This window comes from Microplitis demolitor, chromosome 4 (assembly GCF_026212275.2).
Source record: "Microplitis demolitor isolate Queensland-Clemson2020A chromosome 4, iyMicDemo2.1a, whole genome shotgun sequence".
NCBI lineage: Eukaryota > Metazoa > Arthropoda > Insecta > Hymenoptera > Braconidae > Microplitis > Microplitis demolitor.
The window spans coordinates 5,205,927-5,218,658 of record NC_068548.1 but is presented as its reverse complement, the minus strand read 5'-3'; the positions used below and the strand labels follow the sequence as shown (position 1 = coordinate 5,218,658).

At 29.5% G+C, this 12,732-nt stretch overlaps 3 protein-coding genes across 3 annotated transcripts; all 3 read left to right on the top strand.

Moving 5' to 3' along the window:
• The first annotated feature begins 1,166 nt into the window (after nucleotides 1-1,166).
• Nucleotides 1,167-3,086, top strand: LOC106693324 (odorant receptor 46a). The gene is made up of 5 exons (XM_014440371.1): nucleotides 1,167-1,525; nucleotides 1,609-2,007; nucleotides 2,283-2,487; nucleotides 2,797-2,952; nucleotides 3,039-3,086. Exons 1-5 carry the CDS (start codon nucleotides 1,167-1,169, stop codon nucleotides 3,084-3,086), a joined length of 1,167 nt encoding a protein of 388 aa, XP_014295857.1.
• A 2,073-nt stretch (nucleotides 3,087-5,159) lies between these two features.
• LOC103580951 (odorant receptor 46a) lies at nucleotides 5,160-6,896 on the top strand. The gene is made up of 5 exons (XM_014440370.2): nucleotides 5,160-5,610; nucleotides 5,694-6,092; nucleotides 6,159-6,363; nucleotides 6,589-6,744; nucleotides 6,832-6,896. Exons 1-5 carry the CDS (start codon nucleotides 5,252-5,254, stop codon nucleotides 6,877-6,879), a joined length of 1,167 nt encoding a protein of 388 aa, XP_014295856.1. The 5' UTR covers nucleotides 5,160-5,251; the 3' UTR covers nucleotides 6,880-6,896.
• Nucleotides 6,897-9,187: 2,291 nt separating this feature from the next.
• Nucleotides 9,188-10,991, top strand: LOC106693325 (odorant receptor 94b-like). Its single transcript, XM_053738157.1, is given in 5 exon segments — nucleotides 9,188-9,650; nucleotides 9,735-10,130; nucleotides 10,132-10,276; nucleotides 10,710-10,865; nucleotides 10,944-10,991. Coding segments are annotated over 5 exon segments (1,104 nt in total). The 5' UTR covers nucleotides 9,188-9,291.
• The last annotated feature ends 1,741 nt before the right edge of the window (nucleotides 10,992-12,732 follow it).

The window sequence follows — 12,732 nt, the reverse complement described above, 5'->3', positions numbered from 1 at the left end:
TCAAAATATGGACCAGCTTGATAATCTGTTGTCACAATTGGACACTTAATTAATGTAATGAAGCTAAATAGTGAGCAGTCACTTTCAAATATTTACCCCCTTTTTCGGGGGCTATACAGGCACATTGTGTGCACCCTTTCTACCCCTCAATCAACACCCTTGTTCGGAAAATATGATCAGACATGCAGACATGCAGACTGACAGCAACTTTCGGTTTAACAATTTTGCTGCTAAACTGAAATCACCTGAGCGACAACAGGGTGACATTAAACTGCCTCGCTGTTGTACATCAATCTGAATATAAATTTTGGGAATCAACTAAAGCTACTATTTACTTTTCTTGCTTTAACTGTACGACCATTTCTCTTCGAGTTACAGGATGTTGATAATCACTTAAATATTTAAAAATTTTTTTAATATCCTTTAATTTTTGTGAGTAGTGTATAACTCTAACATGTATCTTAGACGGGCACAAAGACACACTAATATGCCATTTGGAAAGAAAAATGATAACAATTCTTAATATTTTCGAACGTTGACATTCGAATGAATCTTATATACTAATGTATGTGGTGCTATAATATGGGGCATAAAGATATTCGAAGAGAATGAACTCTGCAAAGCGTACTATATATATTTCATTCAATATATCCGAGCTTACACTGAATATATACATGGGTGTCATGCATAGATAATATAAGTTTAACTTTGTTTCCACGGTAACAAAATAAATACAAACCCTTAAAGTCAGATTCCGGAAATAAAAGTCAATAAAATGATAGAGGTAAATATTGGCGTACGTCGGAGACAAAAACTGAATACGTTGAATGTCGAAAGATATCATTATAATAAGTATCATCTATACCACGCATCGATCTCTCTACTGCACTGTCTATGATTACTGGGTAAGAATATTCGGTTCTTATTTCAAGAACAAAAGTCGAAATAGAAGAAGGATTGGAAGGAATAGGAAATCGGCTGTATCTACTACGCATAGAAAGTCATTATTTATTCATAGCCATATGACATTTTCTCTAGATAGTCATTTTCTTATACGTTTAGCTGTAACTTTCTCCATCCTTTGATATTTTATTATCTATTTCTGTAAGTTATAAACCTTCAGTAATATTATCCTTCATTGCTTAATAAATTTTCGTCGAGTCAACATGAAAACTCTTCCCTACAGTTTCATGATACTCGAGTACTTGGGCGGGTGGAAACCACTAGAGTGGAGCACAAGTATAAAAGGAAAGTTATATGATATATATACGCTTACAATTACCTTAGCAATAAGCACATTTTGTATGTCTTGTGTAACAGATTTATTTTACACGGAAAATTTCGAAGATATTGTTCATAATATGTCAATGTCATTTACACTTATTGTCGTCTGTTCGAAACTAGCTCTTCTTAAAGTGAAACGTAATGAAATAATAAATATCATTAAACTGTTGGAAATAAAAGTTTGCAGAGTAAGATGCGCTACAGAAGCTAACATAAAATTCATGTATGATCAAAAAGCGAAGTTTGTATGATTTTTGCTACCTATCTAAAATATTACTTTTTGAAATTAATATCTTTGTTCAAAGTATTTTTATTTGATCATAGAAATATCGTCAGGAAATACGGAGGTATGGTGCTTATTGCAGTATTTACCATAACAAGTGCTTCAATATTTAATAATATTCCAACAAAAACGCTTCCGATTAGTGGATGGTTTCCTTATCGCCATACCAACAGCTCTGGATTTTGGATCGCATATTTTCATCAAATTATTGCACATTTTTTTACTGCAATGATTGGATTTTCTTTTGACTCGGTTATTTACGGTATCATGATACAAAATTGTTGTCAATTAAAAATTTTGAAAAATCGTCTAGAGAATTTTGTTGAAATAGTTGATGAAGAAAAACTGAATAACAAAATTAATAGATTGAGTCGCACAATAAGAGAGTGTGAACATAAATTTATCAAAGAATGCATTCATCATCACTGGATAATTTTACAGTTGAGTTTATTTTCATAAAATAAATACCATAATAAGAATTGTTTTCATAACATCTGCTCTGAAACTAAAACTTGTACTGACCGGTCTCAATCATTGATACTTTTAGTTTCATGGGGATGTTATTTTAAGTAAATAGATATGGGCGATAAAGAATGAAAAAATAAAAATGCAGGCATGAGTAAGGTCAGACAACTTTACTCTAGTCGGCATTTATATTTCGCTTCATCGCTTGTTACTCAATATATTGCTTATGAAGATTTATCTCTTAATACAGGTTTTCACAACAGTCCAATGATTTATTTGCTCCGATAATATTTATGCAATACTCTTCTAGTTCTTTGGTACTTTGTCTGAGCGTTCAATCATCAACGAAGCTTGTTTTTATGAGCCCGGAGTTCATATTCATGATTCTTTACCTTGGATGTATGTTATCGCAAATATATTTATTCTGTTGGTATGGCAATGAAGTAACACGAGAGGTATACAATTCAATATTTTTACTAATCAAAAACTTTAGATTTAATAGAAACCCTCCTTCTATATTTCGGAAATTCATTTCAACGCTTTAAAGGAAATCAAAAAAACTCTAGATAAAAATAAATCTGAACTTTGAAGACAAGAGTGCTACAAAAATTCATTTATTTTTTTAATTATAAAAATTGAACACTAATTCAGTGTTTGGAAATCCGCTAATTTTTAGAAGGCAACCAATTATTTTTAAATTCATTCGAGCGTTAAAAAATATAAAATATAATTATTTTATTATTAGCTAAGACAATTATTTTCAGAGTTCAGGAATACGTTTCGCAATTTACAATATGGATTGGCAAGTTTTGACAACTAGAAGTCAAAAAGATCTGTTGATTATGAAAACCCGGGCTATTTTGCCAATCAGATTTACCAGTGGTCATTTAATAGAACTTTCTTTAGATTCATTCACTAAAGTATGTGTACTTGTTTTTTTTTATTATAAAATTAATGATTTTCGTTAATAATGTAATTTATTTATTCCATATTTTTCGTTTTTTAGCTCATTAAATTTTCTTACTCAACGTACAATCTTCTTCATCAAAAATAGTTTAAAGTCAAATTAAATAAAAAATCATGAATTAGTTATGACTCTTCGTCAATATACCTCGCAAAGAAATGAATAAATCAAAAGATGGCCCTAAATCTTTGATTAACTTATAAACTACCCCAACAAATCTAATGAAATTGTCAAAAAAACTAAAGCATGTAATCTGAAAGAAATGTTCTGTAATTTTACATTTTGTTACTTAATTCAAAATTTTATAATAAAAATGCTGTTAAATGTGTAGACAAGCTTCCTCATTGAATAGGTCGTGGGTTCTTTGCATCATTTAAATATGCAGTTATTAAACACGATCCAAAATACTGTGAACTTTTTCCTATCATATATAAAAAATGGATGTAAAACGTAATAATTTTAACAAAATAGATAACTTTTTGATTTTCAAAATCTAATAATTGAACCACGAACTTTTTGTAGAGCGGATTTCATCAACTATTGACTATTAATGACACTCATCGATGATTTCCTAATGAAACATGATTTTATCTTATTATATATGAGTATAAAAAATTATATTTGATGTCATATATAAATGAGATTATATATAATCAAGTATATATATTATCTCAGTTATAAATTCTATTATAATTTATGTACAGAACCAAATTCATCCTTAGATGCATTATTTACTTAGTATGGATCAATTTGATCATTTGAGTTAAGTAATGCCATAAATTGTTGATATTTTTAAGTGTATAGCAGGCTAGAGGAATAGACTACAATCCAGCAGTAACCGAAGTTAAACAACATCGACATGGGACATTAATTGAATGGGTGACCTCTTAGTAAAATAGTAGTTAACCGATAGTAAATGTATTTTTTTGAGTTTCAAAAATCACTGACATTTATATTAATAAAGACAATAAATCCAACTTTAGGTATTTAATTAATAATTTACAGATATTTGAAATGAGATTTTATTAATCACTATGTATGTCATGCATGATTATATATAATTATGTATGATTATATATGATCAGAACTGGCCAATTTTCAAATCTGATTATATATACACTGTAAAAAATTCGCGGAGTAAAATTCACTCCGGAGAGGAGTTTTGAAGATAGAATTAATAAAATTTAACTCCACTAAATATAATCGAAGTAAAAACTCGCATATTATATTACTGATCAACTCATACGCACACGCACACACCCGAAAACACGCACGCTCACATTCGCACATGCGCACCCACACCCCCACAAATTGGCACACACATACTGTTCAACAGTTTAATAATAATTAATATAAATTCATTTAAATGTTAAAACTCCGGACCGGAGTGAATTGGGAGTGAAATAAAATCTGCGTCACTCCGCAATCACTCCGTTAATAGAAACTCCCAATTTACTCCACATAGGGAGTGATTTTTTTTAAAACTCCGGAACCGAGTGGCGGAGTGAATCCGGAGTGAATTCGAATTTGATTTCACTCTGAATTCACTTCCGATTTTTTACAGTGTAGGATCATATATAATTATAAATAATTATAGAAAATTATTTTTCATCGGATTAAAAATTGCTTACCTTGCGATACTGAATTTTATATACTGAATGTATGGGGTGATACAAAATTACTCAAGAAGACATTCGATAAGAATAAACTTTGAAAAGTTTACATTGCTTCCAATCTATCAGAGCTTATACTGAATACATATATGGATGTCATACATGGATAATATAAATTTAACTTTGTCTCCACGGTAACAAAATAAATACAAACCCTCGAAAGTCAAATTCCGAAAATAAAAGTCAATAAAATGATAGAGTTGAATATTGTCGTACGTTAGAAACAAAAACTGAATTCGTCGAATATAGAGAGCTATCATTATAATAAGTATTATCTATACCACGCATCGATCTCTCTACTACACTGTACATGATTACGGGGTAGCAATATTCGGTTCTTATTCTAAGAACAAAATTCGCAATAGAAGAAGGGTTAGAAGGAATAGGAAATCGGCTGTATCTACTACGCATAGAAAGTCATTATTTATTCATAGCTATATGACATTTTCTCTAGATAGTCATTTTCATAAACGTTTAGCTGTAACTTTCTTCATCCTTTGATATTTTATTATCTATTTCTGTAAGTTATAACCCTCCAGTAACACTACCTCTCATTCTTAAATAAATTTCCGTCAAGTCAACATGAAAACTCTTCCCTACAGTTTTATAGTACTCGAGTACGTCGGTGGCTGGAAACCACTCGAGTGGAGCACAAATATAAAAGGGAAGTTATATGATATATATGCATTGATAATCTCCTTAACAATGGTCACTTTTTGCATGTCTTGCGTGATACAATTATTTCATACAGAAAAATTTGAAGATATGGTTAAAAATATGTCAATGTCATTGTCATTCATAGTCAGCTGTTCGAAACTGATTCTTTTTAATGTGAAGCATGATGAAATAAAAAGTGTTTTACAGTTATTCGACTTAAGTATTTGCAGAATTAGGTGCGCTGAAGAAGCTCATATACAATTAACGTACGCTAAAATAGAAAAGTTTGTATCAATTTTCGAATTTATTTAAAATATTATTTTTTACGATCCACGTCTCTATTCAAAATATTCTTGTTTAATCATAGAAATCTCGTCAGAAAGTTTGGAGGTATGGTGTGCGTTGCAGTATTTGCTATAAACAGTGGATCAATATTAAATGATATTCCAAGCAGAACTCTTCTAATCAATGGCTGGTTTCCTTATCGTCATACCAACAGTACAGGATTTTGGATCGCATATTTCCATCAATTAATCGTATTTTCTGTTGCCCCTATGATTTTATTCTCGTTTGATTGCGCTGTTTTTGGTGTGTTCTTACGAAATTGTTGTCAATTGAAAATTTTAAAAAATCGTCTAGAGAATTTTGTTGAAATAATTAATGAAGAGAAATTAAACATGAAAACTAAAGGATTGGGTTGCACAACAAGAGAGATTGAACGTAACATTATTGAGCAATGCATTCGTCATCACTGGATTATATTACAGTTGAGTATATTGTTATAAAATTATTTAATATCGTTTTATAAAGATCCTTTTTTTTTTCAATGTAGGTTTTATCGACAGTCCAATGATTTATTCGCCCTGGTAATATTTATGCAATACTCCTCTAGTTCTTTGGTACTTTGTTTGAGCGTTCAATCATCAACGAAGCTTGTTTTCATGAGTCCTGAATTCATATCTATGATTCTCTATCTTGGGTGTATGTTATCGGAAATATTTTTATTTTGCTGGTATGGCAATGAAGTAACACAAGAGGTATACGATTCAATATTTTTACTAATTAAGAGAAAATAAATCTAACCTTTAAAGTCAAAGTGCTACAAAAATTCATTCATCTTTTTATTATAAAAATTAAACGCCAATTCAATGTTTGGAAATCCGCTAATTTTTAGAAAGCAACCAATTATTTTTAAATTCATTCGAGCGTTAAAAAATATCAAATATAATTATTTTATTATTGGCTAAAACAATTATTTTCAGAGTTTAGGAATACATTTAGCAATTTACAAAATGGATTGGCAAATTTTGACAACTAGAAGTCAGAAAGATCTGTTGATTATGAAAACCCGGGCTATTTTGCCAATCAGATTTACCAGTGGTCATTTAATAGAACTTTCTTTAGATTCATTCACTAAAGTATGTGTACTTGTTTTTTTTTTTATTATAAAATTAATAATTTTCATTAATAATGTAATTTATTTATTCCATATTTTTCGATTTTAGCTCATTAAATTTTCTTACTCTGCGTACAATCTTCTTCACCAAAAATAGTTTAAAGTACAAATAAATAAGAAATCATGAATTAGTAATGACTCTCCGTCAATATACCTCGCAAAGAAATGAATAAATCAAAAGATGAACCGAAATCTTTGATTAACTTATAAACTACCACAACCAATCTAATGAAATTGTCAAAAAAACTAAAGCATGTAATCTGACAGAAATGTTATGTAATTATACATTTTGTTACTTAACTCAAAATCTTATAATAAAAAAACCGTTAAATGTGTACACAAGTTTCCTTATTGAACAGGTGGTGGGTTCTATGCAACATTCAAATATTTAGTTATTACAATATTACACATAAAAATCAATATAAAAAAGGCGACACGCACGTAATGTCAACGGATCAAAGTATTAAAACCGGGAAAATAATTTTCAACTCTTACTTATTGTCATAAAATTTTGAAAACATATAACCTGTAGACATGTACCGATAAGAAAGTACCCAATACAGATTAATACCGCGCCTGTTAAAAAAAAAAAGTTATATTATTATTAATTGAAATTTTTTATCATGTGAAATTTGTGTTTTTGACAAGTTTTTGACAGAGATATGCATGGTCGAAAATGCTCCGAAAGCATCCGAAAGTGTTCCGAAAGCGTCGTCCCAGACTCTTTCCAGACATTTTACAGAGACTTTCCATAGAGATGACTGATAAATGACCAATAGATTACTGTCTGAAAACTGACAAATAACCAATTTCAAGTAGCAAAGTTTACAAGCATGAATATCATTGAACTTGTAAACTTTAGATGAACCTTCTTTTGAAAACATATACCTGCAGACATGTACAAAAAATAAATAGAGAGCGGGAAATAAAGAATACATTAAAACTAAATATAAACTGTGGTTACATAAGTACTACAGATTCTAGTAGCACGTGTTTGAGTAAGATTCTGAAGTAAGTATCTTGAGCAAGAACCCTAGTCACTAGTGTCTTTTTCTACATACGTGTCTTCCACAAGATCGTGTATCAAGAAACCTATGTCAAGATTTGTGTATGTTTTGCTTATGGTATCGTACGCAAGAATATTAAAGATCTTTCAAACAGGGTGTAATGAAAAAGTGTCGGACGCATTTTTGCACCAGTAACTTACAGTAGATACTTACGCATGGCTTGCTCAAGATCTGCTCAAGGCTCAAGATTAAGCTTCAGCCTTGAGCAAGCCATGCGTAACTATTTTCAACTATAGTCTTCCTCCAGAATTGAGTAATAGTCTGGCACGAATTTCTTATGTAAGGCTTACAATTTAAATCTGGTCACAAGTATCTGCAGCAAGACAAATATGTCGAAAAAAACACTAGCATCTATCGATCTTGAGGACAGACTTGTTCAAGAATTGAATAACATTGTTATATGAGAGGGTAGTTAATATATATCTCTAATATGTATCTTAGACGCACACGTCTACACATACTAATATGCTGTTTAAACAGAAAGATGATAGCAATTCAAAACATAGTCAAACGTTGATATTGGAATTAATCTCTAGTTTTTAAAATTTGAAGAGAATATGTGCCTTAAGATCGGACCGTTTTTCACAGAAAGAAAATAAAACAAAATCAGAAGTAATAAATCTACTCGGTCTAGATTCTAAAATGTTTCGCACATGTGCTAGTATGTCAGCCGGAAATTGCAATCACACCCAATGACTCCCTAAGTTGCCTTTAAGCAGTCAAATTACACAAACTTTTTTCATTTTCGTTGCGCAAAAAAATGTTCCAATCTTCAGATATATAATAGAATAAATAACTTTTGGTTTTTCAGAATCTAATATTTAATTCGCCAATATCTTCTGTAGAAGAAATTTCATTAATTTTAATAACACTAGAAGATATTCTATAAGAATAAACTTTACGAAACTTACATTATATCTAATATATCTGAGCTTACACTGAATATATACATGAGTGTCATGCATGGATAATATAAATTTAAATTTGTCTCTAGGGTAACAAAATAAATACAAACCCTTAAAGTCAGATTCCGGAAATAAAAATCAATACAATAATAGAGTTAAATATTGTCGTACGTCGGAGACAACAACTGGATTCATCGAATGTTGAGAGCTATCATTATAATAAGTATTATCTATACCACGCATCGATCTCTCTACTACACTGTACATGATTACGGGGTAGCAATATTCGGTTCTTATTCTAAGAACAAAATTCGCAATAGAAGAAGGGTTAGAAGGAATAGGAAATCGGCTGTATCTACTACGCATAGAAAGTCATTATTTATTCATAGCTATATGACATTTTCTCTAGATAGTCATTTTCATAAACGTTTAGCTGTAACTTTCTTCATCCTTTGATATTTTATTATCTATTTCTGTAAGTTATAACCCTCCAGTAACACTACCTCTCATTCTTAAATAAATTTCCGTCAAGTCAACATGAAAACTCTTCCCTACAGTTTTATAGTACTCGAGTACGTCGGTGGCTGGAAACCACTCGAGTGGAGCACAAATATAAAAGGGAAGTTATATGATATATATGCACTTACAATAACTTTAGCAATGAGCACTTTTTGTGTATCTTGTGTAATCGATTTATTTTACACAGAAAATATCGAAGATATTGTTCATAATATGTCATGGTCATTTACACTAATAGTCGTCTGTTCGAAACTAGCTCTTCTTACAGTGAAACGTAATAAAATAATAAATATTATTAAACTATTAGACATAAATATTTGCAGAGTAAGGTGCGCTAAAGAAGCTAACATACAATTCAAGTACGATGAAAAAGCAAAGTTTGTATTATTTTTTTCTGCTTATCTAAAATATTACTCTTTGAAATTAATGTCTCTCTTCAAGGTATTCTTGTTTTACCATAGAAATCTCGTAAAGAAGTATGGAGGTTTGGTATGTTGTGCAGTATTCGCTATTACAGGCGCTTCAATTTTAGAAAATATTCCCACTAAAACGCTTCCGTTCAATGGCTGGGTCCCTTATCGACATGACTACAGCACAGGATTTTGGGTTGCATATTTCCATCAAATGATCACACTGTCTATTACCTCCATGATCGGATTTTCGTTTGACACTGTTGTTTACGGTATTCTGTTACAAAATTGTAGTCAATTAAAAATTCTTAAAACCCGCTTAGAGAATTTTGTTGAAATAGTTGATGAAGAAAAACTAAATAACAAAGTCAATGGTTCGAGTCTTACAATAAGAGAGTGTGAACATAAATTTATAAAACAATGCATTCATCATCTCTTGATGAAGTATCTCTTTGATACTTTGTCTGTGCGTTCAACTGCTAACAAAATTGGCTTTCATGAGTCCAGAGTTTATATTCATCGTCGTTTATCTAGGATGTATGTTAACCCAAATTTACTTGTTCTGTTGGTATGGCAACGAAGTAATACTAGAGGTTAAATATTTAATAACCTATAAATTTTTTCATGTAACTCATGCCGAAGAATACATCGCGTGGTTTAATATATATATAAAAACAATCATATTTTTATTAAACTACTGAAATCTAGTAAAATGAGAGGACTTTATCCTTACTTAATAATTCACGTCAATAACTAATCTACCACTTTTCTTTTATATAACGTCAATTTGCACTTAGCTACCTTATTAACATAACCAAAATCTCAAGACTGCACATGCGCATTCAATTAATCAGTACACCCATGAGTAAGTCACCGTAGGTTTTTATCCCCTCTATCAATAAGAAAGTCTAATCTCACGCCATTACTGCACATTAACAATACTAACCGAAAATTTCCGACAATTCCCGGCGGCGGCTTACTTTCTGGGAGTACTTTACATCTAGTGATATCGAGTATATTTTACAGAGTTCAGAAATAAGTTCAGCAATATATAAAATGAATTGGTAAGTTTTGACAAATGCAACCAAAAAAAATTTATTGTTTATGAATACTTATTCCATTTTGCCAATAAAATTTTCCAGTGGTTACTTTATTGAACTTTCCTTGGATTCTTTTACTAAGGTCAGTATTTTTTTTTTTTTGTTAATAAAATAATTATTTTTATAATTATCAATATAATTTAATAATTTTATCCTCCAGCTCATTAAATTTTCTTACTCGGCGTACAATCTTCTTCATCAAAAATAATAACAATTTGTAAAATATATTAGATAGTTTAGAGAATTTATAAATATTTATAATGAATAAACTATAGACCACGTAAAAAAAAAATTACGTTAATTAGTTAATGACAACAATTAAACAATAAAAATACGTTAAAAGAAACTACTGCTATGATTGTACATGCAAATTTTTAAATTTTATTTTTTTTTACAATAGAAAGTCATTCGTTTCATATTTGTAAATAAATAAATATTTCTACGAGTGTATTTTCGTCACTATGGGGGATGGGGGTCTATCATTTGTGACATAATATTGATAGCGAGGTCGCAGAAAATGTGACACAGCGTGATGGGGGCGGAGGGGGTAAAATGGTAAAATTTTGCGTGACATATTTTATGAACAGCCCTAAACTCTTGGCGCTAAACTAAAGCGGCCATTAGTCGGTAAAAAATAAAAGTAGATAAAGTAGAAAACGAACAAAACTTTATCTAGATAAAAAACAATGTAATTATTAATCATCAATATAAATAATTAATAATAAGGTAAATGCCCCAATTCCGGAACAAGACCCAATACCAGAACGATTTGATAATCATTATATTATATTTCAACTCGTACGCGATGAAACTAAATGAAACTTTCTTTATTTGAAACCTTAATCTTTCAGTTAAAAAATAAGATATAAAATAGATTTTAGAATAGAAATATGAAAAAAAAAAAAGTTAATTAGAGCAATAGTCTCGGATTCATAACTTTTTCATGTCTCTTAATGGTTTTGCTAAGAAATCAGTCAATGGTCTTAAGCTTATAGAAAATGCATTAGAATTACTTTTCAATAATTTTTGTATATGCATCTTGAATGACATAAAATTCAAGAAAACATATTAAAAATAGGAAAAAAATAGTATTATTATATTAATTTTACTGTTCGTCTATTGGTACACCAAAATGAACCCGTGCCCAGTACCAGAACAGCCAATCATATTAATGTTATCGATAGACATTAACGGTGAGTTTTATTGACTGGGCTAAATCAAGTACAATATTAATTATTACTGAAGCCCTAATATTTAATGGAGTATGTATGATTGATATAAAAAATAGATTAAGTATAGATAAACTCTAATTTAATTCATAAAAAATAATTTTTGATTTTAGTTTCTTTTTTAATTATTTTTCCAGTATAACCTCAAATGATTTATTTTGTTTCTATTCTTTAGTTCAAAATATTTATTTTCATTGAATATTCAATTATTTAAAAATTTTAAATACATTTTACATTATGGGTGTGATATAGCAGACATCAGACAAATTTAAAATTATTAATAAATCAAGTAAATAATTAATAATATAAAATTTAAAAAAATGAAAATTCAAAACATTTTAAAATTAATAGTGGTTTTTTTGTGAATATTATTTTTTTAATTATTTATATTATTTATTTATAATTTTTAAAATTATTTATTTAATAATTTTAATATTATTTAATAATTATTAATATTTTCGCCATGAATAAATGCAAAAAATAACTTATTTTATTTACTGTTCCGGTATTAGGACAACCGAATTCCCGTATTGGAACAAGGCTATTTCAGCGTTCCGGTATTGGGTCTTTTGGGTGTCATAGAAAAAAATTTTTTTTTTATATTAAATTTAAGAGAAATGAACTAATTTTATTATTTTTGAATTGGTAAATGTTTATTCTATATGATGTAATGAATTATTTTGGTTTATAATTTATTTGAATATTTTTAAAACGATAAAA